This window comes from Oryzias latipes, chromosome 3, assembly GCF_002234675.1.
Source record: "Oryzias latipes chromosome 3, ASM223467v1".
In the NCBI taxonomy this organism is placed as follows: domain Eukaryota; kingdom Metazoa; phylum Chordata; class Actinopteri; order Beloniformes; family Adrianichthyidae; genus Oryzias; species Oryzias latipes.
In genome coordinates, this window is record NC_019861.2 from 5,852,563 (window position 1) to 5,880,072 (window position 27,510).

A 27,510-nucleotide genomic window follows, 5' to 3' on the forward strand; every position below is an offset into this window, starting at 1 on the left:
TTTTTCCTTTTTTAATTCAGAAACCAATTAAATGTTCCCTCGCCATGTTGCTTTTTCACCTTTCACAGCCTCGCTGTTTCACTGAAAACATGAGTGACAGCTCCAACAAACTGTAGCATCTCCCACCATGAAACCATTTGAAGCATATGTGTGGTGTAGAGGGTCCAAAACCCCAGATCAGTCTTGTTTTACTACGGGAAAGCACACTAAGATTACTGCATAATGAAGCAGGGAGAGAACTGCAGGGAAAACTGGTCAGACTGTCGATGGAGATCGCAGAACACAGAAGTTGTCTATCATAGCTTTGTGTAGAGAAGGTCAGTGGCTCCCCTTTTTACTTTTTTCAACTCTTATTGCAGATTAAACTGAACCAGGAAAGTGCAACTTTTTTGTTTTAACTGTATGATTATTTTGTGGTGTTTGGAGGCTTTACTTTCCTTACTTTAAATCATTTTAGGGGGATTTTAAAGGTTTTATTTAACATCAATAGAGGCATTTCTATTATTACTTGTCATCTGTTTTTCTCTCGCATAAGTAATACTACTAAAATTAATATTTTAATTAATAATTAAAACTAAATAAAGTGTTTGAGATGATTTTTGTTATTTAAAACGTTTTACTATTGATTCAAATTATTATTGACCACAAATTTCAGTTAACAACCGCCTTGACAATAAATATTTACTATCAGCTGTGAAAAAAGCATTTCAGTCGACCTCTATTTCCAAACGTTCAAACATTAACCGAAGTCCTTTTCTGCTGCATCTAATAAATTAATGTGGTTAGCTCCAAACAGAAACAGATGTTTTTGGAAAAGTCTAATCAACCTAAAAGGATGGTGGAAAACACAGATAATCCATGGCTGCCGCCCTGCAGGTGCCCTTCCTCGGTGCTCCATGAACGGACATTCTTTCTCAGAGGCTTCATTCAGGACCGGAGGAGAATGAATGGCGGTGGAACGTTACAATCACTGAGGAGTGGTTCACCAGAAAATAAACATGCTCAAAAGAATCAAATCAATTATCCTCAAAGATCAAAGACAGAGAGTCAGGAGGGACACAGATGTTCTGTCAGAGCGTTACCTTTCTTCTTCTGAGAGAAGGCCAAGTCCAGATCAATGTTTCTACGTCCACTCTGAAGGACAGAACAAAGCACGCTTTAGCTTTAAACTCACTGCAGTGAGCACAGAGCACATGTGGGCTTTCCTTACCAGGTTGCACCCCTCCTCGTCCGACTCGGGCTGGGACAGGTCCGACTCGCTTCTGGATTTGGTCAGCCGGTACCCCGTGCTGCTCTGAACTGACCGGCTCTCGGCACTCAGACTCTCGCTCCTGCAGACCCAAATATCACCAGCTTCAATGCTTCGTCAGACAGAAGTGAGCATCTCAACAAAACACATTCTACCTCTTCTTTCTAACACCAGGTAGCTCTCCATCATGTTGGAGTCTCACTTTGTGCTCTTTCTTCATCACCTGCTGCTCTTTTTTCTTCATCATCTGCTGCGTTTGACAGCAGGCCACAGCTTTTTCTCCTTCCAAGGCTTAGTTCTAGTTTAAGCATGGTTGATATTGTCGTCACTTTTCATGCTTTTTCCACTTGGAGTTTAGCAGCAGAGTATATTTTAGGATAGATACCTTTGGTGGCAGTGGTCCCCAACCCTTTTTAGGTCACAGATCACATTCATACGCATTCATACACCAGTGGAGCCACACTAGACACACAGAACTGCAGCTTAACTTTCTCTTTTTTTGGACCATTCTCTGTAAACCTAGAGATGGTTGTGGGTGAAAATCCCAGTAGATCAGCAGCTTCTGAAATCCTTAGACCATCCTGTCTGCGAGCAACAACTATACCATGTTCAAAGTCACTTCAATCCCCTTTCTTCATTTTGATGCTCCCTTTGAACTGCAGCAGATCGTCTTGACCATGTCTACATGACTAAATGCACTGAGTTGCTGCCATAAGATTGGCTGATTATAATAGATACAATACTAAATATGAATCCACCGTCTGAGGAACTTTATTAGCAGGAGCTTTGAAACAGACAGCTGGTTGCTGAATCTTTTGCAATATTATTATGGTCTGTTGGAACAACTGTCACAATAAATCCATATTCGGAGTAAAAACTCTTCTTCTGTTTCCTCTCTTCTGCAAAGAGAAACTTTCCAAAAACTTTTCCAAAATAAAACTTCCTTCAGTATAAGATTTATACATATAACGGAAAAATGCAAGTTGTGTTTTTTTCCTCTGTGGTCCAGTACCAACTGTCCCATGGACTGGTACTAGGGGTTGAGGACCACTGCTTTACTGGATGGGCTGGTTAAGCACCGTTTTGGTTGTTCTTCTGGGAACTTCACTGTGTTTTCCTTTAATATCTGCTTCTTTATGAAAGCATAAAAGTTAAGATTCTTAACTTGAACACATCTCCGCAGCATCTCACTGAACATGTTAAGGTTGTAAAATGGACAGGCTACGTCAGGAACAGTCGACACGTAATCAGCTAAAGTCCTAAAGTGAAGCCACACTTCTTCAGTTCAACGTTTTTTACGGTGAGTTGATAATGCGGTCAAAGATGCCGAGTTGCCGAGAACCCACAGTTGTCCTATTAGGAAGAAATTGGAGGCAGAAAGACGCTCATGATAAGTCCTGACCTGGTCATGAAGCTCAGACATTCCTGCGTTCCTGCTGCCGACTGTGTCTGGCCCTCCTCCTGGTTCTGCTTGGTCAGCTCACCCAGAACTGGACTAACGCCCAGAACCAGCAGAGCACAGCGATGGATCACAGAGTTACAAGCGGCTGTATACAAGTCCTGACCCTCCCTGAGGCCCATGCTGCTGCGTCTTCCTTCCTGGGCCAGCAGGACATCGTCCTCCAGGCCGCCACCGCCTCCACTCCTGGACACTGATCCAGAACCGAGTCCTGTAGTGCTGCTGGTCCATTCCCTTTCTCTACTGCGAGCCACTTCCCGCGCTGAGAGGAAACACTGAAAGATTTCTGACACACACAGAAAGCAGGTTTAGAGCAGAACCCAGGTGAAAGACCTTCCCTCACTCCAACACACACATGCTCCAATACATAGACACACCCACAGGAACACGCACGCACATGCTCATTCACATGCTCACACACTCTTTGGATCACGTGATGACCTCAAATTTATTCGGCCCAGTTCAGTAGCCTTGAGTCTGGGAAGTTGTGGGTTCAAATCCAGGGTCAGGTCAAATAAAAAATAGGACCCAATGCCTTGCTGCGATCAGCATTAAGGGCTTCAATTGGGATGTTAAATCACCAAATGCTTTCTGTGACTGCAGCTCACTGTCCCCCTGGAGGTGGGTAAAAACCCAGGTGTCCGAGAGCTGATGAGACACTTGGACTTACTGCCAGCAGTCATGACTTCGTGCTCCCTGTCTTCATCTTCATCGTCTTGCTCCGGGTGGCCCTCTTCTCTTTCGCGTTCATCTCTCTCCTCCAGCTCTGCCTCCTCATCTATGGTGCGGGTAAGGGAGTGTTCCTGAGGGTCCAAGTCCAGAGAGTCCTGAATGTCTGAAATCTGAGCCAGAGGAGCCAAATAAGGAATAGACTCACAAGAATCTACGCCACGCAATGTTTTGGACTCACTGCATCGATCCAAAGACAAACTGTGTAAGATACAGATCTGCATGTTAAGTCCCACCTTCCCTGGATCCTGAGGCTGAAGGATGTTTCAGGGGTGGTAAACACTCCTATTTGTTTACCATCCATTACGGAAAACCTCTTTTTTAAATAGCATTTGTCTAAGAATAATGTAGTTAATAGATTTAGCTACTCTCCAACTCACCCTTCTTTCCTGAGAGGCAGACCTGGTTTGTAAGAAATTCATGCTCTTGCAAGCCAGCAGGCGGTTCCGTACTTTATAAACACTGCGGTAGATTTCTGCCAGGGACTTGGAGGGTTGGTACCTGACGGGGCCCCAAACCTCATGAGCCACTTCATACAGCATTAAAAAGGGAGGGAGAACCATGCAGGACCTTACCTTCCATCAGAACAGGCCTGGCCCAGCAGCCCTGTGTGCTTCAGCAAGGCGGCCAGAGCAAACCTGGACACCGTGTCCAGCAGGGACTCGTTACTCAGAGACGCGTTGTCCCAGTCTGCCACAGAGAGCAGAGCGGTCAGACTGATTCTCAGCTCAAGGCTGGCGACAGAACAAATGTTCCAGGGGTGAAGCAGACCTTTGCTGATGGCGTAGTCCTGCATGTTGACCCAGAGGCTGCTGGCAGGTTCTTTAGAAGACGCCAAAGCCAAATCCACCAGGACATTCAAGTCTGGAAGCAAAGTGCAGTCGAAGGGCTTCTGCTCCTCGTTCTCCGACAGCGCCGCCTCCAGCAGCAGGCTGATGTAGGAGTCTGGGGGGCAGAAGAGCATGTCACAGAGCAAGAGGAAAACTTGAAAGAAAAATGCAACACAACCATATCACATCCATAGGTCATATTTCTCTTAAAAACATTATTTTTCAGGGAATTTTATCGTTTGTTTTGAAGGCATAGTGTAAATAACTATATTTACGGTTTTTAAACTTTTGTGGCAATGTTTTTTGTGTATTTTAAATTTCTCTTTTGGACTTTGATGTTTGATCCTGACAAATATTATGGCAATGGAAGTTCCCCACTGTGAGATCGTTAAAGACGATATTATCGTTTCAACTCAGAATTTATGATTGTAGATTTTCTCAGATAATCACTTTCTTCTCAGAAACAAAAAATACTTTTTCACTTTACCAAGCTGGGGGACATCCATCTCTAGTCCGTTACTGAAGAGAGGGGTTTTCAGCCAGTAAGCTGTGTCCTGCTCTTCCTGCGAGGTGGGGGGCCCCTGCAGCATCCCGCCCAGACAGTGGCCCACCAACAGGGCCACAGTCCTCTCCAGATCCACTAGCCACACCCACGGAAGCGACGGCTGCGGCAGCGTTGTCCCTGAGGCGGGCTCGGCAAAGTCGGACATGCCTGGTCATGGAAAGCATTTACATGATGGAGGAGAACATCATGAACATCCACATGTACAAGGCTTCAAACATGAATGTTTGTACTGCAGAGCTCCTCCAGCCCTGACAGCATAGAAATGTGGAGCAGAATCAACTCACTCTTTATTTCTACTAAAGCAAACTAGCAATTATGATTTCCATTTCATGTATTAGTTATGTAATAGTCAGTTTCTGCTGTGACACAGATGTCTTTGGTTTGGATTTTCAGTTCAGCTTTTATGGAAGGTTTTGCATAGAACCAGATCCAACAGTTTTCTCTTTTTTTCACCTTTTAAATGCTTTTATTTGTTTAGTGACTGTCAATCGGTTTACAGAGAGAGGCAGTCAGGTTATGCGTTTAACAGTAGAAATTTCTGAAAAACTTCTTATGTCCTCGAGAGTTTTGGCAGTGGGTAGAAATGACACCATATTTCCTTGGTAAAATAAAAAACATACACATCTGAACAAAATAAAAACAGAAACAAGTGTTTGCCCGTCAGAGGGACCTAGAGGTTTCCTCACCGTGGAGAGGCCACTGCAGCTCCTGGTCCTCCAGAGGCCCGGCGGCTGGCAGCAGCCGGTTCAGACGGTCCAGTGGCGGCAGTAGGTCCAGCAGGTGACTCAAAAGCGGCCTTGCCACCGACACGGGAAGCAACAGCAGTGCATTGATGATCTGGCACAACATGCTGCCTGCTGCAGACACGTAGATCACATCTAGAACAGACAACATCAGAGTAGAGACGATTCATACAAATGCTGGTAAGTAAATCTTACTTTAACCCTAGGACACCTACGCTATAAAAAGTTACACCCTCACTTTTGCCGGGTAATTTTTACCCGATATAATACACCCAACAAAAAGTACATGTCTTAAAAAATAGATCAAAACATGACAACACAGGATAAATTAGAGTGGCTTTATTTTATTTTCAACTGTGGTATGTGTGACAAAATGAAAAAGAAAAAAAATAGGAATTTGAGAACAAAAAATGTAAAAACATTACTAGAAACTTGGTCTTTGGTCCACCCAATCCCGGGACATGTGAGACTTCCCTAGTAAAGGCACAGACTCCTTGACATGTGACATATTGAAATTCATGTAAATCATCCGGCGATGGTATTCTAGGGTTCAAGGACATGAGTTCAAAGTTTAAAATCTGAAAAATCAGCAAGAGCTTTTCCAAAAACACAAATCTTTGTCCCTGAAAAAGGACGCTCCTTTGTTTTTTGCTCCCAGAACAACAGTAGAGACACAAACAGGCTGGATGCAAAAAAACAACATTGTAGGGCTGGGTATCACCAGTAATTTCCACAGTCGATTCAATTTGATTCATCAGTGCCTGGATCGATTAAATTAATTAATTTTTTTCTTTTGATCAACTGGACTAAATTCATTTAGCATCAAGCTAGATGGCTTTGGCTTTACTGCTGTTATGCATGAGGTCATCTGAAAAAAAAGGCATAAAAGATCGGTCTCTACTTTCATAGATCGATTATTGATTTATTAAGCTTGGATCGGGGCTGCACTGTGGCGCACTGGTTAGCGCTCCTGCCTGACAGCCGTAGGCCCCTGGTTCAAGTCGCTGAAACAGAACATCAGTGGAGGACCTTTCTGTGTGGAGTTTGCGTGTTCTCCCCGTGTATGCATGGGTTCTCTCTGGGGACTCCGGCTTCCTCCCACCGCCCAAAAACAAGCTTCATAGGTTAACTGGTCCCTGCAAATTGTCCATAGGTGTAAATGGTTGTGTGATTGTTGCCCTGCAAAAGACTTGCGACCTGTCCAGGATGTCCCCTGCCTTCGCCCACAAGTGGCCGGGATAGGCTCCAGCAGACCCACAAGGAACAAAGACGGCTTAGAAGATGAATGAATGAATAAGCTTGGATCAATTCATATCAATTAATCAATTTTATCAACCAGCCCTACAACATTTCCTGGATATCCAAGCTTACTTTTTGTTTGGTTTAACCGTAGCTATTTAGGTTCTGTTAAATTTACTTATTTATTCATACCACTAAACTCAAGTTTTCTGGCACTGGTGGGAAAAAGTCAACAATAGGGCTTGGTTTGACCAAAAAGAATTCATGGTGACATCAGTGTAACAGAAAAACCATCAGAAATGGGTTCTGTGGTTTATCCCACAAAATGTTCCTAAAAGGAAAAAAGAGTTTTATGGATTCAAACTTTTTTTTAAAACAAGATCATTAAGCATTTCCATCAAATTTTAGTATTGAATTTAAAGTTGAAATTCATCAATCAAATTCGCTTAAGGACATTTTTGGTGTTTTATCAGGATTTTAACGATTGCTTTCTCAATAAAATTATGAATGGCATGTCTGCACGGACCAATTCAAACAGTTGAAAATTTCAGATTTCTTAATTTTCAACAACTTTCTTCATGAAGGCTGCATAAATCTTTGTCCGTGAAGCCTGTTTCTTCTGAAGACAGGAAGATAAGTCAAGGGGTGGAGTCAGCTGGGCCCCCAGTTCACAGATGTTAACACAGATCTGTTCATTCCAACTGAAGGACGCAGGAGAACAAAGTCTGAACCTGCTTCTGGATGCAGATGCTGCTCCTTCCAAACAAACAGACAGAAAGCTTTTCTCACCTTGGAGCTTCTCTCGTATGCTTCCATTCCAGGAACTCTCCTTGATGAGGACGGCTGAGCGAGAGAAGATGTCGGTGGCGTGAGGCAAAAGCAGCTGCAGGTGTTTGTGGAGCAGAGCCACACTGCTGGAGTTCTGCACAACAACATGTGTTTTTGGGTCACTTCACCTTTCCAAATGAACTCTAAACAGCACAAAGCCTTCTGAGGTGGACATTCTAAAAGGAGGTTTGATACAAGTGAAACACCTACAAAATGAGAATCCTTACTCCGGCCCATCAGAGAAACACTTTCAGTATCAGCTGGCAGACCCAATTGTACACACCATGAAATCTACAACAGAACATGTCCGACCCTCAGCCAAACAAGACCGCAGTTAACCTTGTTCAGCAAGTTTGAATTTGACAAAAGGGTTAAACATTTCCACACTACCTTTAAATGTTGTACTCAGTTACTTCATTGACTTTCTAGAGAACTGGACAGCGCGTGTGTGATGTCACCCACAGAAAACGCCTTACCTCCGGCTCCAGCCAAATGAAGCCAATTCGGTCACCATTTTTTTAGTTATATGGATGCTGCCATGTTGAAGCCAGACGACAGTGATTGGTCCAAGTCAACATTTTTATGGCAACTAACTGTTGTAAATCAGGAGTGAGCTTGTTCTAAGGCCCCACCCCTTCCACTAAAAGCGGCTCGGGAGAATCTGTCAATCAAATGCTCAAGGTGGGGGCCAGCGGGCACCACGTTCTTTGACTGAGGCATCTGGTTGGTCAGTTTATGACTTAAATAACAGCCTACCGAAAATTGTTTAGGAGATATATAATGAAAAACAGAAGATTATCAAGACCATGTTAGAAAAGGTATCAGAGAAAGAATGTTTTACTAGAAAATCTCACCCTCTTTTCTTCCTTTTCTTTAAATAAATTCAGTGTTCTAACTTCTCTCAGTGTTGTTTTATTTCCATGACAGACAAAAGAACCCCTGATAGCGGTGTGATTCACAATCAGCTCCTGCAGTTGATGGTGAATCTTGTAATGGGAGTCTCTATGAATGATCTATGAATGATCTCATGAAGCCATGGCAACGTGCTCATAGACGCCTTAGCAGAGTTCTCCAAACTAAATAACTGATTTATTTATTTATTTATTTCTCAGAGACAGTACACATTATAAACATCACTGCAATGAGCCAGAATCAGCCCAGCAGCTATTTTTCATCTATTGTCCCTAAATAATCCCAAAACTACTCTTCCAACCAACAGCTATGCGTTTCATTATCAGGGCCTGCAGGTCTTTGTGGACATTTTTGATGATTGTAGCAGCACAAAAAGCCAGAAATTCTGACCAATGTTCAAAGTAAAGTTCCAAAAAAAGTTTATATATTTTTAAATAATAATTTTCAACTAAAGGACAAACAAATGTTAAGCAATTTCTTTATTATTTGTAATTTAGTTTATTGAAGTGCAAATTTTCATGTAACTTTCAAAAGAGATGTACAGCTTTGATGAAATACCTAAAGGACTGACGTGCAGGAAAGCAAAGTTCGATTCCCAGGGGGTGCGATGAGCCCAAGCCACTGCTGGTTCCCAGGTGGGGTAAAATACAGGGATGTGCCAGGACAGCATCCAGCGCAAAGGATCTGTACAACTTCAAAGAAAACCTTCCTTCCATGGACTTTGGATTTTTATTTGCACGTCCTTAAGCTCTGCAGTTGTTCCATCTGCTGTTAAACATGCTGTGGTTAAGCCTCTTTATAAAAAAAACTCACCTTGACACCTCTGTTTTATCTCGTTTTAGACCTGTTCCCCATTTGTCTTTTTATCCAAGTTATTAGACAAAGTTTTTTTTTATCAGTTACAGTCCATTTTAAAACAGTTTTATTTTTGAGAAGTTTCAGTCAGGCTTTAGATCTTGAAGCACCACAGAGTCCGTCCTGCTAAAGTCCACAATGACATTGCCGTGTCCGTTAATCCCAAACAGCCTGTTGCTCTGGTGCTTTTAGACCTGACAGCAGCCTTTGGACCATACAGTCCTCCTGTCTTGACGAGAACATCGTCTCTGCATTTGTGGCATTGCACTTGACTGGTTTATTATTTAACAGGGAGACGTTTTTCAGTCAGGATTGGTGAGGCCTCCTCGTTTGTGGCTCCTTTGTCCTGCGGGGTACCACAAGGTTCTGTCCTTGGTGCTGCTCTTTTTTCTCTAGATCTGCTGCCACTTGGTTCTGTCATTGCACAGCATGACGTCTCTTTTCATTGTTACAAAAGAGCTGAAAAACGGAGAGAATTGCTATTGGTGACACCGCTACAGCTGACTCTACTGCTGTTAGAAATGTGAGGGTTATTTTTGACAGCAGTTTTAAATCTGACAAACAGATTGACAATGTTGTCAAAATGCGCTTTTATCACTTGCACCTTTTAGCTAAAGCTAAACCTTCCCGGTGTCGCAGTGATCTAGAAACAGCCACCCACACCATTATTACATTTGCATAGATTTTTATAACTCTCTGTACTTCAGTGTCACCCAGAGATCACTGAACCGTCTCCTGTTAGTCCAGAATCCAGCAGCACGACTGCTAACTGGAACATTTAGACGAGCACACATCACTCTGGTACTCAGTTCATCTCACTGGCTCCTTGTTAAGTATTCAGTTCAAACTTTTCCTGTTTGTTTTCAAAGCTCTTCATGCTCTCGCCATGTTTCACTTAACTGAGCCTTAAACTGTCTGCAGCCATTCTAAAGTTTTAAGGTCTGCTAATCAATATTTGCTCGATGTGCCTGCAGGTCACGACAGAAACACGGGTGATCGTACTTTTTCCTCCTCCAGACCTCAGTTATGGAATGACTTTCCTGCAGGACTGTGCATGATGATGCTTTACATGTCAACTAAAACCTTACCATTTTAGGATGAATTTTAATGCTCATTAGTCGGTTGTATTTTTTTTTTTATTGTACTCTTATTCATCTCTTATGTATTAAGATTATTTTGCTTCATTTTTAACTTTCATCCATCTTTCTTTTATTATGAAGCACTTTGGTACCCTGAAGGTGTTTGTAAACTAAATGTGTGTCAGTCACTTAGTCCTAATGTTGTTTCTTTTATTTTGTTATTACAATGGTGATTGTGTTTGTAAAATGACAAGTGATAGGTAAAATTCACAAGGTAATCAACATCGTCTACATGAGGACTGAAATATTCATTAGTTCAACTCAGAGAGAGCTAGGAGAGGCAGAGGAGCTGCAGCAAATGGATGGAGAGGCAGAGGAAGATCAAGTTATTATAAAGAAAGGAGAGCAAACAGGCCAAGAGAGGGAAAAGGGGAGAGAAAACACTACGGGGATAGATTTAGGTGACACAGGAACCTGACAGGGAAAGCTGAAGAGCATCAATGCTCACAGGAGGTTTTTGCTTAGTGACATTTATGTCATAAAAAGGCAGGATTTGCATGAAGATTCACTTTAATGTGACGTTATCCCGGTTCTCATCATTTAATGTAAAAATTCAAAATCTAAGAATTTGCACATGAGATTTTGTATTTTGGCCATGGAAATGAACCAACACCTGACCTAATGGTGCTCAGAGTGCTTCTTTGCATAAAACTAACATTTTTTTAAAACTGATATTTGGCAGTCAGAACTACCCGACACAACTCCACCATCTTCGAAATGCCACAAAAGTGCTGCTTGATTTTGTAAATGGCCCTGTACCCCTCAGGCTCCGTACCTCTGTGACGGCGTTGATGTGGCAGTAGGCCAGCAGCTGCTTCTGCAGCGAGCATAGCAGCTGGTGGAGGTGAGCGGGCTGGCTGCTGTCCGAGGGCGACGTACCCTGCTGCAGCTTGTCGCTGTTCTTCTCCAGCTCTCCCAGTGCCTGGTCCTGATCCACACAGACATACAAAGAGTTAGCTTCACACCTCAGTCAAACATTGGTCCTTTTCAGAGCAAATCAGTAAAATAAAAAAATATTAAAAAATAAAAAGCAAACATTCTGAGAAAGACATACAATGAAGATAGGGTTTTTATGTTGAATGAAAACTAAAACTTCTAAATCATTCAAGCTATCCCCAAATCTTTCAACAGCATGATGACTCTTTTTGCTTGGCCAAATACCAACCAAAGGGATGAAGACCAGGTCAAGTACGCTGGTGTTTAACAAAACCACTCCCTGATCATTTCCTGTCTGCTTCATACTTGCTATTATCGATTCTAAAAGCATCAGAAGGCTTTCTTACTGGTGAACTCATTCAGTGATCAATAACACGTCTCCGACAGCATCATGAAGCACTCACAGTGTAAAAGCCAAGGTTCCTGAGCAGCGTCTTCATGAGGATCTCAGCCAGGTGAGTGTCAGGGTGGCCGCCTGGGGAGCTATAGGTCGGGTCGGGTGAGGGAGAGAAAGACAAACCAGAAGACAGGATCTCAGGGCCGTCAGCTGGAGAGCTGTAACCCAGAAGGGAGGCCACATGGGTGTGGTCCTGAAGGCTGGTCAGGATGATGTCCAGCTGCATCCTCTGAGGACGCAAACGCACAAAAAATAGGTTAGAAAAACCTTTTCTTAAAAAAAACAACAACTTGATATTAATTCAAATTTCCATTTCAATATTTTGAAAGTTTCTTCTCTTTGGTAACCAGAACTGTCAGCCCACTTTACAAGCTTGAAAGGCCTTTAAACTGTTGCTGCTCTTCCTTAAAGGGCCCATACCACGCAAACAATATATATTTTTTTAACTATTAAGTGTACTATAATGTTCATTCCTCATAAGTGTTATTTTGATCCGTTCTAACATTTCTGAGTATTCCTCTGAAAACCTGCTCTCTGAAAACCAGCCCCTCCCAACCCACGAAAACATGTGGGTCCTCACAAGCTGACAGACAAGTGAGATGTGTGTTTTCATGGACAAAAGCAGACACACTGCCGAGGCTGACTCTAGGTTGACGTCATGAAATGAGTGGCACCCAAAAGGAGAGAAAGACAGTGATCCAGTCGTTTTACTTCCTGGTAGGAAAACGCGATTTAATCGATACAATCGATTTAAAGCCCAGCCCTAAGTACCACTGATACTGGCCATCATTCAGTAGGTGGTGAAGTTCACCGTACTGGAAGAATCTGAATGATGTCATGAACCCGTGACTACTGATGCCTTTGCAGAACTCTAATCCTGACAGTAGCTCCCCACACGTGTAAGGAGTGTTCAGTTTATGAACACATTTTTGGATAAGTGTCTAGCAAAAAAATGTGCTGCGTTGATTTTATACACCTGATTTTATATCCTTGTGTTCACAGTGAACTCATAAATCGCATTCAGTGTGAACACAGCATAAGGCAGTACCTAATTATTGTAGGACAATAAAGATGTTGTTGTTGTGACACCATAATGTAACACAAAATACATAAAGAGGTTTTTGGTAAAACACCAATGTCTCAAAATGTGGATTTTAAGGTAAAACTCAGCGAGGCCAAGACCAGTGTTCACCACATTTAAAAACAGGACGTACCTGTCCTTTGGAGAGACTCTCCCATCTGTCGGGGCCCTGGGGCAGTAAAGTGTGAAGGAGCTCCATCCTTTCTCGCAGGGGGGGCAGCAGCATGGTGGCCCCCACTGACAGAGTCTCAATCACTGCCTGAAAAGAAAAGAGTTTCATTCATTCAATGCTGATGAGCAGTTCTGCAATAACTGATGAACTTTAGGACGATCTTTGAACGGCAAACACCGTTTAGACTTTGGGATCAAACATATTTTAGTAATAATACCTTAAACAACATTATGTTCAATTTCAGAACACCCAAGGACACTTGCACAAGATAAAACCCGGAAAAGTAAAGAAATATTCAATGCAATATGCTGGAGAACAAGTATCTGGAAGTAGAAGTTACAGTTGTAATTTTGCTTCAATATCTTTTGGTTACAGTTCAACAGTTCTTTTGTGTTTATGAAGAACTTGTGTTGAACAGACAATGGGCCAGCAACATGTCAGTGTTCTGGTTCAACCTACATTTTTTACATGTAATGGACCATGATAAGGTCATTATCTCAGCCATCATCATCAGCACCACATTCATCGCCATCATTATCTAATTTTTCTACCTCTTGAATCTCATCAGGCACAGAGGAGTCCATCAGCCTGAAGAGCAGGTTCCTCAGAGGCCGGGCCTGCCGACCCAGAATACTTGTGGCCACGCCCCCTGCCAAAGCTAGAGCTAGATGATTGGAGAGAAGCTGAAGACACAGCTTTAGGAAGCTATGATGTTCCCTGCAATGAAACAAAATGAATCATTAGCTTTATCAAAGGCTACCTAGGAAGGCTTGCTCACTGCCTATGGCTACCTGGATGAGGGGAAGGGCAGGGGAGGAACCTCGCTGTTAATGCCCTCACAGTAGCGCTCAAGAAAAGAGCGCAGGTGGGAGAAGGTGCTCTCCTCAAGGTCCACACAATAGGGTCGATGCCATGCCACCACCTGCCTGGAGAACCAGCACAAAAAAAACGAAACTGAATGAAGCTCAGCAAACATGCATGGCAACGGTACTGAGCATCACTAACCCATTTATAAGTCAACTTACAATTTAAAAAATGTATTTTTAATATTAATGTTATTTTTAACATTAATTTTACAACAAAGTTGTTTCTCCAACATCCTCCTTTTACAGTTTAACAGTTTGTGAGTGTCAGCATTTCCTACAACTCTTTTCTCAACTCTAAACTTTTTACCTACTGTTATTGTAAGTTATCCTTTTTAGATATGCATGTTTATGCTACCATTTCTTTCATAGACATTTCTTTTGCATTTTTATTTTTCCCAACCTTCTTCCAACCCCTCCAATTGTAGGTGCATTTGGAGAGATGGTGGTGTCCAAAATAATTTTATTAACCCATGTGCTATCCTATGACCCCACCCTTACATTGACGTGTTCTCCCTACCATGACAAAGGTGGATAAAGGTGGAAAGATTTCATGTAATCCATGGACACCAGTGAAGATCACAAATCATTGAAGAAAAAAGGTTCAGCACACTGTTTAGTGGGTCTAGATGACCCAACTCCCAATGTTAAAGTGGCTAGAATAGGGTTAAGGGATTTCAAGCTCTCTGCCGTGACGATGTTCTGCGTCGCGCTTTTTCACGTGTGCTCTGCTGTACAGAAGTTTACATTTAAATGTAAGTACTGTATTTTCCGGACTATAAGTCGCACCAGCCCAAAAATGCATTATAAAGTAGAAAAAAACACAGATAAGTCGCACTGGACTATAAGTCGCATTTTAACTTTCACAACCTCATATGACACAATCATAGCAGACTGTTTATCTAATAATTTCACAGTAATTTTTTCTCAAACTTATTTATTTATTCCTTTCATGAAGCATCATTGACTAACTAATACTCTGTTTTCATCCTGTATTTGTAGAAACAGTTTTCACTTTTATTGCATTTCTGAATCTATGAAATCATTGGAAAATAGAATATTATGTTGTTAGCCTTCAAGATCTTACTGTAAAAAAAGGTTTGCTGATTCTCTGAGTCACTTAACATACTCTTAACACTTAACATACCTCAAACATCAAATTGACCCAGGAACATCATCTCTGTTCCTCACAAATGAACATAACAGGAGGGTTAACAATGTATTTATTTCAATTTATTTCTAATATAAGTCGCTGCGGAGTATAAGTCGCACCCCTTGCCAAACTATGAAAAAAAGTGCGACTTATAGTCCGGAAAATACGGTATTGTATTTTTGTTTAAGCAGTACCTTTAAGTTATAAAACTGATGTTTTTTATTTATTTCTGAGCTCCGCACTAACGTTGTTGACCCGCGACTATTATGTCATTGAGTGGAAGTGACGTTCGAATTCGAAGACACTATATTTCCATAACTCTCCGTTTGGTGAGCTAAATGTACGGGTAAGGAGAAGCCGTAGAGGTAAGGGAAGAATTCAGATACGGTCTCTGTTTCAGGTCCCCAGGACTTGAACTGGGGTATTCTTGCTGTGATGCTGCAAGGTTGTTTTTTCCCCAAAGAAAATAAAGATTTTTTTTTGAAAGAATTGAAAAGAATTTGAATAACAAGGAAAAGTCTTTCCATTTCCTAAATGGAATTATGGAAGTGAAAACAATTTTCCATGATATTCTAATTTTTTGGAAAGGGTCTTTACTTGTATAGCACTTTTCCAGCTTCCTTGAAGGCCCAAAGTGCTTTACAGCACAATCCCGTTCACCCATACATTCACACACTGATGTGTGCCGAACACTGGTGCCAACCTATGATCACCAGAAGCACTGTGTCAAAGGACGGGCAAGTCAGGAACCACACCTGTGATCTTTCGACCAGACGTTGACCACTCTACCTCAGCACCACAATGTTGAGTAAAAGTCTGAGGAAACTAGTTTAAGTTATGTTCAACCCCGGCCCCCTAGACATAAAAAGAAGGATGTAGTCAGTGAGGGACAGACAAAAGTTCACTGAAAAGCTCCAAGCTCTGATGGCGAACCCCTCCCATCTACTACATGACTCTGTACAGATGCAGCAGAGCTCGTTCTTCCCTCCGCACTGCCACAAAAGTAGATCATTTTACCATTTGCTATTAGATTATAGAATGACTAAGTGGCTAAGGTATAGGCCTGCACAATTTACCGCAAATTTATCGTTATCGCAATATCCAGCTCTGCAATATGCATATTGCAAAAGACGGCGAATATCGCAATAAATCGCAAACCCAAAATGTTTTAAAACAATCTTCTAGCAGCTTGAAGCATTTAACGAATCAAATAAATCCCTTTATGCTTTGACCAATCAGATGGACGCCTTCCCATTGTTGACCAATCAGATGGAGGCCTATTATGTTAACCCTGGTCCTGAAGAGCCTCAACCCTGCCTGTTTTCCAGCTCTCCTTAACCAGCTTGCTGTTGATTGGCTGACTCAAGTGATTTCACATCCTGATTGACTGAACACACCTGATTTTGGTTATCATTATCGAGCAGTCTAGGGAGAATTGGAAAACAGACAGGGTTGAAGCTCTTGAGGACCAGGGTTAGCCACCCTGACGTTTGTCCCCCATGTCGATGAGGGTCATTTGGAGTATAATTTTTAAACTGTTGCAATGAAATGGGAATGATGTTTTTGTTTATTTTTCTATTTGTTTATTTACCGCAAATTTGATCAATATTGATCACTAATATCGCATATCGCAAGTTTTCCTCATATCGTGCAGCCCTACTAAGGTACCTCACCTGTCCCTTGGGAGAGCCGTCCAGGCCAGACTGTGGGACGTCCCTGCAGAAATCTGTTGAATGGCAACTCCATCCAGGCCAACGACCTTCTTAGGTTTGGTGATGGGTCCTGTGGAGTTCCCCTGGCCACACTGACCCATGGAGTTGTTTCCCCATGCATAAACCTCATTGTCTGGATTGTTGTTTATTGAAAAACAGGAAAAAATATTACTTTTTACTTAATCACCAGACTTGTTAACTAAATATTACATTCATCACAAGTCTAAGAAAGTTGAGTAACAAGCATGAGCCGCTATTACACCAACAGACTAAATCACAGAATCACACCATGTCAACCTTGAGAAGATTCAACAGGCAGAGCAGCTATGCTTTCTTTACTCAATTTCGTTCATTTAATATGACTGTTTGAAAATATCCACCTGCTGAGACAAAGGCAGGCAGTAGAATGAATAAGCATGACCACAGTACCATGAGACAGAGCAAGGCAGTGGCTGTCCCCAATGGAGATGTCCACTACCCTGGTGGTGGCTAGCTCCTCAATCAGTTTGGGTCGAAGCGCTGTGGCTTCAGAGGAACCGCAACCTAGGCAGGCACCGCAGCCCCAAGCATACACCTGAAAACAAATTCAACAGAGTTAGCTTCATGCAGTTGGGCTGCTTTTGTCCTCCATGTTTAAATTGCAGTGTGAAAAAACTGTTTTGAGAGACGCAGGTGGCGTCATTGATGTGTGCTGTTGAGGGGCTAACCCAACCGTGGTTCTAAAATCCACCACTGCACTTATTTTTCAACAGCCTCTGCTTTTCCTGCATGATTAGCTGAGTGAAATGTGTTCAATTAGAATCTGCGGTTCCTTAATCCAGCCAATCCGCAGAGTAGAAAAGAGACTGTTGATAAAAAATTTAAAAAAGCAGGGTGGCGGATCTTGACAAACAGGGTCATTATTAGCAGCATAACGGTTGTGTGAATAGGAGACTGGAGGAAAGCACAGCTTTAGACACAGCAGAATTTTCTGCCCTGTTAGCCAAGATGAAGCTGAACTTTGAATGTAGCCAAACATGTCCTTACTAAACAGGAAATGTTGATTTTTTTTTTTATTTGATTCCTTGCCCAAGCTAGTTGTGAAACAATATGCTTGCCTAACGTCAAGCTGTAACCTTACATCTGTGAAGCAGCCATAGTGCAGAAACAGCAACGGAAAGTTCTTTGTTGGGTGAAAATACTCCCAAAAGCCAGAACTCACTAAAGTATATAAGAACAACCTACCTGACCAGTGGAAGTGAGGGCTAGAGACGACTGGCTTCCAGCACACACCTTCCTGATGAACATTCCCTGCAGGGCCTCTATCATTTTTGGCTTGTAGACTCGATTGGTGTCACCGTGACCCAGTTTGCCTGAAGGAGAACAAGGACTTTAAACTGTTATAGTAGCAACACAATGAACTGTGTTTTAATTTGACACTTGCATTACTGATATATTGAACATGACATCCAAAGAAATGCTGTGGAGCGAAAGTGAAAATCTTGAACACAGGAAATAAAATGTTTGAATTTTTGCTCTTGTTTGAGTCAAGCATTTGCAAAAGATAAAGCAGGTGACACTTAAGATTTACAAACCGTTGTCTCCTCCTCCAAAGGACCAAACGGTGCGTCCATCCTTGGACAGAGCAATGGTGTGGGAGCTTCCACACGACACTTCTCCAACATTGCTTATGTCTTTCACCAGGGTAGGAATGTTGCGGCTGTTGCTGTCACCATGACCTATAATTAAATAAATAAATAAATAAATTTATACTGTATTCATCCCTCAATGGGGAAATTCTTCTCCGCATTTGACCCATCCCCTGGGGGAGCGGTGAGCTGCAGCTGAACCGCGCTCGGGAGGCAGTAGTGTTAAGGGCCTTGCCTAAGGACCCCCCACTGGGTGATGTTAACTGCTCGCCATTGATATGGTAATTGCCCCCCAGTACCATTGCTTATTCCCCTCCGGGAATCGAACCCTGGATTCCTGCATGGTAGCTTGTCACCTTACCAACCGAGCCACCCTTGTGCAATTGCAATGTTAACAAGTCAAAATTGGACAAAAGTTTTGCTCGGGTTTACCCTTTCTGTGCTAAAGTCCCAGAACTTAAATTGGAACTTAAAAAGGCTGCTCATATGACCATTTTAAGAAACTTTCTTTGGGATCAATAAAGTATTTATCTATCCTGAAAAAAAAAAAGCCACTTCCCAAATGGAGAACAACTTCTGGTAAAACCAAAACAAAGCAAAGAAGCAAATGTGTCAAACAAAAACTGCAGTACTTTCTTACTTCCTCTGCAGGATTATTGGGCACTTTCTGGATGATTGTATATTTTCTGAAAGGGTTTATAGCTCTAGAGGCTTTGAATGTGTTACCATGGTGAAACAGAAATGACATTCTACATTCTTACCTGCAAATTTTTCCAAACCTCTTGGCATTTGTTCACAACAGATTCAACGTCAACATCAACAAATAACTCATAATATTTATTATGCTGCGCTCACAGCAACTCAACTCATTCTATTTTCTCAACATATATTTAATATTTAACCGTTTCTGTACATATTGTACATTTTGGGGGGTGGGGGGTGTGTGGCTGTTGGGTGCTGGGTGCGGTTAATGCGACTCCTGCTGCTTCATCACCGTGGTGATCAAAAACCCCACACCGTCACAGCTCTAGCCATGAAAACCAAATCACTATAATAGAACACATCAATGTTCATAACTCATGTCATACAACACTAGCTGCATTTATGTAATTGAATGTCAGGTGAATCTAGATTTGGACTAATAAGGAACCTGAGACCCCCTCAAACCCTGGTGTTTGTGGATGAGGCTAGGTCTAATCTGGCCAAAAGACAAAGACATGAGCGATATATCATTGGCAACCAGGTCACGGTTGATGCCCCAGGTCAGCGTGGGGGCAATATCTGTGGCGATTACAGAGAATGGTGTAGCCCCCCCACCTCCCCACTCATTGCCCATAGAAGAAGCTAATGATTTTGATGGATCATCTCTTTTCAGATCTTTTCCTGACAATGAGAGCTTTTGTTGGGCCCCATTTGCCTCTATTTGTCATTGTGTGGGATCATGTACCGGTAACTTCTACCGTAGCCCACATATCCGAGACCTGTTCCTCAGACGTCCTTAAATGCTGAATGTTTTCCTGCCACTGTAAACGCTGTTCCTAAACCTTAAAGAGGAGATTATTTCAGCTTGGAGGGGGAAGCTCTACAAGATTCAGGCTCGGGATAATGAGCTGCAGCATCCAAGCAATAGATGCTGCTGCTAAAGAGATCTCAGCAGAACAGTGCAGCTGAATTGAAGACCTTAGTTATGTTTAAAACCAGAAACAGAGATTTACCTGAAGACTTACAAAAGCTTTTTATTTTTACCACAGGAGACAAAAATCAGAAGAAAATTTGATTTCTAACAACACTAAAGCAAAAGTGTTTGTCTATAGCACCGGTAAAAATTTGGAATTCCCAGGAGAATCAGTTAAAAGGTTGTCAAAATATTGTTCAATTTAAAGTGATGTATAAAGCTAAATAAATTAGTTTGTACACACTTGACTGTTGAATGGAATGTTTGGAATGTATGTATTAAATGAATGGAATGTATTTACTGTTTATTTGAACTGTATATGGTGAAATCTGAGCACAGGTGATGGTGTGAGAAATGTAAATATGATGCAATGTTTAAAAGGAGCAGACAATTATAAGAATTGTATTATTCAATTCTGCTCCCTTCCAATCATGAAAATGCTCAATATGTAAGACAAACATGTACACTTTTTGGAAATCAATCATTTTCATGAAAGGAACAATTAAAAAATGAAATGAAATGAAAAAATGAAATGTTGACAAAAATCTGCGGCCAGACAAACAGCAGCAAAAAGAGGCAAAAGAAAGTGGAGGAACACTCCCAGCGTTACTTTCATTCTGCTTTTGAGTTCTAAACACAGAATCTTTGACTACTCAGGTTATTTGACTCTTTTCTTTTTGCTCTGAAACATTGACCTCACAGCAGGGCTGCTCATTCCTGGTCCTCAAGATCTACCACCCTGACTGGTTTCCAGATCAAATTTAATATTCTGTCAGCTCGACATTGTCATGGTGATGTGCCTTAATGACAAAACATCTAAACATTTCTGTCTGCAGGGCCAACAGAACGCTACAGGGGCCGTGTATTTTGAGGGCACTGACACATTGTTACAAGAACTTCGTTTTGGACCACAGATGAACTATCTGGGGAGAGAGATGAGCTTTTGCTGCTGATCCAGGCTGTTATGCTGCATGAGACGGGTTGCTCTGAGAATGTCCTTTCTGATAAAGAAATGAGCCAAAGTCATTGAGAGTGAATCTGTCATTTTAGTGGCTCTGTATTTGAATGAGACATGGATTTGCTTTTGAAACAACAGTCACCGTTTTGGGACAGAGAGGACAATTTGCTGATGATCCAGAGGGTTTTAATAAATCATAAAGACTGTTTTGGCAAAAGCACAGAAAGCTTTGAGAACATAATTTGTATTTCAAGAAATGAGCCAAAGTGATGGAGAAACTGTAATTTGGGTCAACAACCGTCCTGTGTCTTGGTGGTCAGCCCTTTGTATCCTATGCCTCAGTGCAGCTTAAATTTGATTGTGTCTGCCACTCGACTTTCCTTTCTGTAACCCTCGGGATCTTTTTAAAAAATCAAAACGACTGTTTTACTGCATCTAACCTCACCAGCAAAAGCACGTCGTGAAAGGCCTTGTTGATGCATCTCAACAGTTCTGAGACATTTAAAGAAGTTTAGCTTTTTTTCCTTTGCCATCATAAGACCTTGATAGGACGATTACTTATTATGCTGATGAACAGTCCTTTTCATTTAAATTGTAATTTTCAATAAATTGGCAGCTAAAAATATCTGTTCTCTTGCTCCTCTTTCGTCTTATGGAAGCTCTACTGTATGTAGAACCTGGCTATTGTCTTCCTCCCTTGGTTTATTTTGCTAAGCCAGAAGTGATCCACCACTCTGAAGAATGTCTGCCGTTTCACTGCTGATCTGCAACATCACACATTTATTTTTTTACCGGTCACAACATTCATGCTAGACACTTCATAGATTTGGTTTGCACCGTCACTCTTTTGTACTAATAAGCATTTATTCAAATACTTTCTTTTATTAAAGTATTTCTTCCTGTGTGCAATATGCTAAGAATTGTTGAACACTGTCCATTGTGTCTGCATAATAATAATAAAGAATCGCAGAGCAGGAGGCTGTGTGAAAAAAAGGGAATTATTGTATCTTTTGTATGACACCCATGTTTTGTGTGTGGTTATGTCTGTGGGTAAGTCATTCTTTTATATTTTTACCAATGGAATGACAGTGCAGTAGGCATTAGATTACCTGAAATATGGGTTAATTAGTACTATTCTAAAATTGATATTCTCTGTTGCCACACTAAAAAAAAGAAATATTTTCCCTTGTATGTTGGTAAAAAAAGAAAAGAATTAGCTGAAAATGAGCTTGTAAGTAGATGTGACTTTTATGTGACATCTGCTTTATGTGTTTTGCCTTAAGTTTAAATTCATCCTTTAAGGAAATTTGAAACTAATTACCAAAAAAAAAAAGATAGCATTTGAAAAGAACCAAATGAAGATTCAAGAAATCAATATAAATGCGTATGAATGTCCCGGTGATGGTCAGTACTGGCAGTCACGCCTCTGTCGATCTGCCCCAGGGCAGCTGTGGCTACATCAGCAGCTTACCATCAACAAGTATGTATGAGGAGTAAATGAACAATGGAAACACATTGTAAGCGCTTTGAGTGTCAGGAAAAAATGCAGAAACATACAAATTATTATTAGTAGTATTATTATTGTAGCGACCTGTGGGTCAGCCCCGCCTTCAGCCCTTAAGGCTCATGGGAAGTGGGGAGTTTTGGGGTGAAAACCATGAGTGGGAGTACTGGCAACAGAAGTGACCCGTATGCTGTTCGGGCTGTATGTGTGCTTGATTAGACGGGCTTGATGCTCATAAGAACCATTTGGATCTCTGCCTGTTTCTTCCTCCTTGAGACTGTCCGGGGTCGTGCGGTGTATGGAGCACGGACAGCTCTCCAATGAAGCCTCTTCTTTCACAGCTTGGCTTTCGCTTACCCGCTAAAGTGACGGTCCGGCTGGACCGGCTTACATTATTATTTATAGTGTTATTATCATCACTATTATACCTGAAATCCCTGAGCTACCACCAATTGATCAAAGTTAAAGCTAAAGTCCCATTGGCTGTCACTCAGCGCTCCCCCAGGGAAGGGTGAGGTGCAGAAAGCCATTTGAGGAACACAGGAACCATTTGATGGTTTAACAAACCCCAGTCCAACACCTTAATGCTGTGACAAACAGGGGTCCCACTTTTAGTCTTTCGCATGACTCAGGTTCATAAAACCAGATTCAACAAAGTTTTAGGAAAAATACTAAAACATTTCTTGTTGAAAGGGATAGTTCTAATTCTTGAAGAAACATTCAAAGGTGGTAAATCAGTAACAAACCTAATCTTCCAAAATCTCCTTCACCCCACGTGTAGAGCTCTCCGTCCTCACTGACTGCAGCACTGTGTCTGTAACCAGCAGAAACGCACACCACCACCTGACACAAAACACCCAACACACAAACATTAGAAAAAGTAGCCCAAAGGGGGACACTTGATCAAAGTGAGGCAAGCCATACCTTCCCCTGCAGCGGCCCCTGGATAAGTTTGGGGTACTTCTGCGTCGAGCTGTTTCCATGGCCCAGTTTTCCATAATCGCCATCGCCCCAGCTGAACACCTCGCCCTCCGTCGTGAAGGCCAGGGTGTGGCCATCTGATCCCTTAGAGGATGACACCTTCTTGATGGCTCGGTGGGGTTCGAAGGTCAATTTCTTGAGTGTTGACTGGTTGTTGGAGTCTCCCAGGCCTAAGCGGCCATAGCTGCCTTTTCCACAGGCCCGCACAGAGCCATCAGAGGAGATGACAAACGTGCAGTACTGGCCTGCTTCAATCTGCAGACGTAAACACTTGTGAGCACCTTCGTAGACTGACAGTATAGAAGACTGCTTTAGATCTATACTACACTCAATTAAGGACCAAATTGTAAAGAAAAATGTATATGACAAATAAAAAAACACCACCCTACCTCACACCTATAAGCATATAAAAAGGAGAAAACATTGCAGGATATTAACAAGTATTAGAAGCTGCAGTTTTTTCAATTTCACCCCCAGTGTAATTACTTTTAATGTAAAAAACTGGCAGTAAAATGGTCCCATTTGCCTGTAACTTTGAATTTGATGGTTTGTTAGGCTCGCATCAACAAGTTCCAGGGTTTGACTATACTACAACGGAGGGCTGCTTCCACATACCGTCTGTGCATCAGCAAAACTGGCAGCCAACTTGGGCTGAAGGATCTTTTCCTGAGTCCCCTCCACCAGCTGGTGGCTGCTGTTGCTGCCCCACACATACACCTCACAGGTTTCCGACACCACCGGGGCCTCACCAGTCTGAATATTGTCCGGACTGACGCAGGTACGGGAGTAGTCTGAAGCCATCCGGCAAACCTAAAAGCAAGAGGTCAGGTAAAGAAAAGAAGAAGCCGGAGCCCAGCTCTGAGAAATCTCTTTCACTTGTGATAAAAGGTGCCGACAAGTAAAGACTGCTTCAGCTCCTTACTTCTTCAAACAGACAGAATGCAGCCTCATATAAGGAGCACAAGCATTCAGAGGTCCGCGTGGGTTCTCGCCACTGGCTGCGATCTGTGGAGGAGCCCTGATAATAAAACAGATTTAGCATTTCTGAGAAGACACAATTGTCCCAAAAACCTGAGAAAGTTAAATTACTTGTGAACCCTCAAATGTGTTAGAAATCGGACCACAAACAGCAGCACCTTCTGATAAAAACTGACAAACAGCCTTCAGCTTTTGACTTAACTCTGCTACCGGTACTCATTGTCCCAAGTCTCACTCCAATCATCTTTGGATTTTTTTAAAAAGTGTTCCCACTGGTCTTTTATTTATAATTATGCCTTTTTGACGCCAAATCAAAAAAGCTGTGTCATTTTCTAGGACAAGGTTTCTGCAGAGCTGCAGGGGTTCATCAGAAACTCGCCACTGCATTGTGGCTGGGACCATTGGAGCATAAGTAAGCCTCCAATGATATCATCCCTGACCTTTTAACCCCATACTCTTCAGCCGATCCTTGACGTCTTCCAACCAACGTGTCTTAAGCATTCCAAAAACCCGCCTCAGCTTAGAGGAGATCTCCTTTCAAGCTGTTGCTCCGCCCCCTTTGGAACTCCCTCTCGTCACTGCGTCAGATCGAGTCTGAGTGTTTAAGATCCCAGGTTAAAATGTTTTTATTCAGAAGAGCTTTTACTTCATTTTAGTCTTTGTTTTACTATGTTTTAACTTTTATTTTGACTTTTAGTGGGCTTTGTTAATATTAGACTTTACTGTGTTTGGTTTGATTTTATGCCGTCTTTTGTAAAGTACTTAGGGATTCTATACAGTCCTATAGTGATAAAGATATTCTATTTTATTTACCAGTCTCCCACTAGCTTACAACCCTGAGCTAACATTAGCGGTGCAACAAAAATGACAAGCAATATAAGAGCCATCCTGCCGTACAGCTCTGATCCATATTCCAGCCCAGACGAGGAAAACACAGACGTTCATGGATCTATCTGTCTGCAGGTGGATGCATCAGAATGGAGCGGAGCAGGGAGCTTGTGGCCTGTCCAGCGTATTTTCTACGTCACAACTGAGAACTTTACCATCTGCTACTGATTCACAATAATTTAAATACAGACATAATCAGAAAAATAATTTTAATCTTAATTTTCTTAATAAATGTCCTCCATTAAGAGAAAATCTCTACAAGAACATGTTAAAACTACCAAAAACAGCATTTACATTGGAGTGGCTTTAAACACATGAGCAGCGAAAGCATAGATATACATTTATTTGTTTTGTGCCTCTTTACCTGATTTTAAAGCTTCTACATAAGGAACATGAACAATATTCTTCATTCTGACACACTGTCTGCTTTTTACTTACCAAAGAGCGTCTCATCTGCATGAGTATGTTCATGAAACCATCATAGCTGATCAGCCCCTCGTGGTTCTGCAGAGCCTTGTTCTGCTCCATGGAGCTGACAATAGCTGATGCAGCCAAGGCCATCTCAATCCACTCCAGAAGGTACCGCAGGGAACCCCTCTGTGAAGCCAGCGCCAACAGCAGCTCTGAGGCCAGTCGTCGACCCAAAATGTCAGCACCTGAGTTTGGCGATGTCACCCCCTTTAGGAAGGTGGTGACCTGAGCCAGGCAATCTAAACCCATGGGTGGAATCTTGCTTTCATTGGCTAAAGAGAGGGGAGGCAGGGAGCTAACCACATCAATGGCTGTGTGTATTACGTCGTTACACAGGTTTATGCTGCTCCCCGGACCACCACCCGGACTAGGCGGAGGCATCATCCAACTCTGGCGCAGTAGAGCAAACAGTAGACTGAGACCAGTTCGTACACCCATCTCAATGAGAGCATCAGTGGTGGAGCGAGGCCGTTCGCTAATCGAGTGCAGGTCAGTCGAGCCCAAGCTGTTTTCTGGAGACTGCTGCTGCTGCTTGACCTTTCCTTTGTCGTGGTACTTGTTGGAAATGGCATAGAAGATCCGTTGGAGCACCAGTACTCGCTTCCGCAGGGCAGCAGCGAAGGGAGAGTCGGAGCACACCATCTTGGCCAAGGCCAACTGGCTACTGAGCAAAGCGTCCAGGTAATGCTCCTGCTCATCACTTGACAGGCACTCACGTTCAAAGTCTGGCAGCTGAGGGCCCTTCAGACATAACACCTGCTGGGGAAGCAGCACAGCCTCTTTGTTGGCTAGCAGCTTGGAATATAGCACCGACACCCCCTCTCTTGTGGCTATGGATTCACTGTCCTCAGTGATCCAAGAGCTGTTCAGGTGCTCCAGCCATTTAAGTTTCACCGGCGGGATCATTAGAGCCATGGCACGTCACTCTGCAGCCATTAGTCCTGAAATAAGAGTAAAAGAATGTTAGTGAGAGAGAAACCCCAAAAGCAGATGAGATACAGTGAAACAGTGAAAGTAGAGAACTAGCAGGAATATCTCTGAAAGATAGGGCTGCGCGATATGAGGGAAAATCGCGATATTAATGATCGATATTGCGATGACGATATAACTTGCGATAAATGAACAACTAGCAAAAACAACAGAAACATTTCCATTTCCCTGCAAATGTTTAATTTAAATAAGAGTAAAACTACCTTAAATTATTCTCCAAATGACCCTCGTCTATAGGAGTGCAACATCTAACGTAAGAGCTCCATCTGATTGGTCAACAATGTAAAGGGCTCCATCTGATTAGTCAAATGCATAAGGGATTTATTAAATTCATTAAATAGTTAAAGTTGCCATAAGATTGTTTTAGCACATTTAAGGTTTACCATTTATTGAGATTTTTGCTGACTTTTGCGATATGAATATTGCACAGCATGAAATCGCGATAACGATACATTTGTGATTAATTGTGCAGGCATACTGAAAGACGTACAAATGTAAAAAACACTGGAATGGTTCTTTGCCTCTGAAATCATATATGCCAGTGGAAGTCTTGACATTTCCAAGAATGTGCAAGA

At 42.2% G+C, this 27,510-nt stretch overlaps 1 protein-coding gene across 4 annotated transcripts in view; it reads right to left on the reverse strand.

Moving 5' to 3' along the window:
- herc1 (HECT and RLD domain containing E3 ubiquitin protein ligase family member 1) overlaps positions 1-27,510 on the reverse strand; it is a 98,783-nt gene that overhangs the window by 57,554 nt on the left and 13,719 nt on the right. For all 4 annotated transcript variants that reach the window (XM_011487283.3, XM_011487291.3, XM_011487287.3 and 1 more), the window contains exons 2-25: positions 25,913-26,886; positions 24,531-24,626; positions 24,224-24,418; positions 23,552-23,863; positions 23,374-23,470; positions 18,437-18,580; positions 18,087-18,214; positions 17,292-17,436; positions 16,824-16,995; positions 13,926-14,060; positions 13,686-13,851; positions 13,096-13,221; positions 11,889-12,110; positions 11,324-11,476; positions 7,604-7,736; positions 5,519-5,710; positions 4,755-4,979; positions 4,209-4,382; positions 4,013-4,127; positions 3,818-3,938; positions 3,379-3,550; positions 2,652-2,994; positions 1,211-1,331; positions 1,083-1,134 (exon numbers count right to left, since the gene is read on the reverse strand). In XM_011487283.3, coding sequence (XP_011485585.1) covers positions 1,083-1,134; positions 1,211-1,331; positions 2,652-2,994; positions 3,379-3,550; positions 3,818-3,938; positions 4,013-4,127; positions 4,209-4,382; positions 4,755-4,979; positions 5,519-5,710; positions 7,604-7,736; positions 11,324-11,476; positions 11,889-12,110; positions 13,096-13,221; positions 13,686-13,851; positions 13,926-14,060; positions 16,824-16,995; positions 17,292-17,436; positions 18,087-18,214; positions 18,437-18,580; positions 23,374-23,470; positions 23,552-23,863; positions 24,224-24,418; positions 24,531-24,626; positions 25,913-26,860 — 4,687 coding nt within the window. In that variant the 5' untranslated portion in view covers positions 26,861-26,886. The remainder of the gene's footprint in view (positions 1-1,082; positions 1,135-1,210; positions 1,332-2,651; positions 2,995-3,378; positions 3,551-3,817; positions 3,939-4,012; positions 4,128-4,208; positions 4,383-4,754; positions 4,980-5,518; positions 5,711-7,603; positions 7,737-11,323; positions 11,477-11,888; positions 12,111-13,095; positions 13,222-13,685; positions 13,852-13,925; positions 14,061-16,823; positions 16,996-17,291; positions 17,437-18,086; positions 18,215-18,436; positions 18,581-23,373; positions 23,471-23,551; positions 23,864-24,223; positions 24,419-24,530; positions 24,627-25,912; positions 26,887-27,510) is intronic.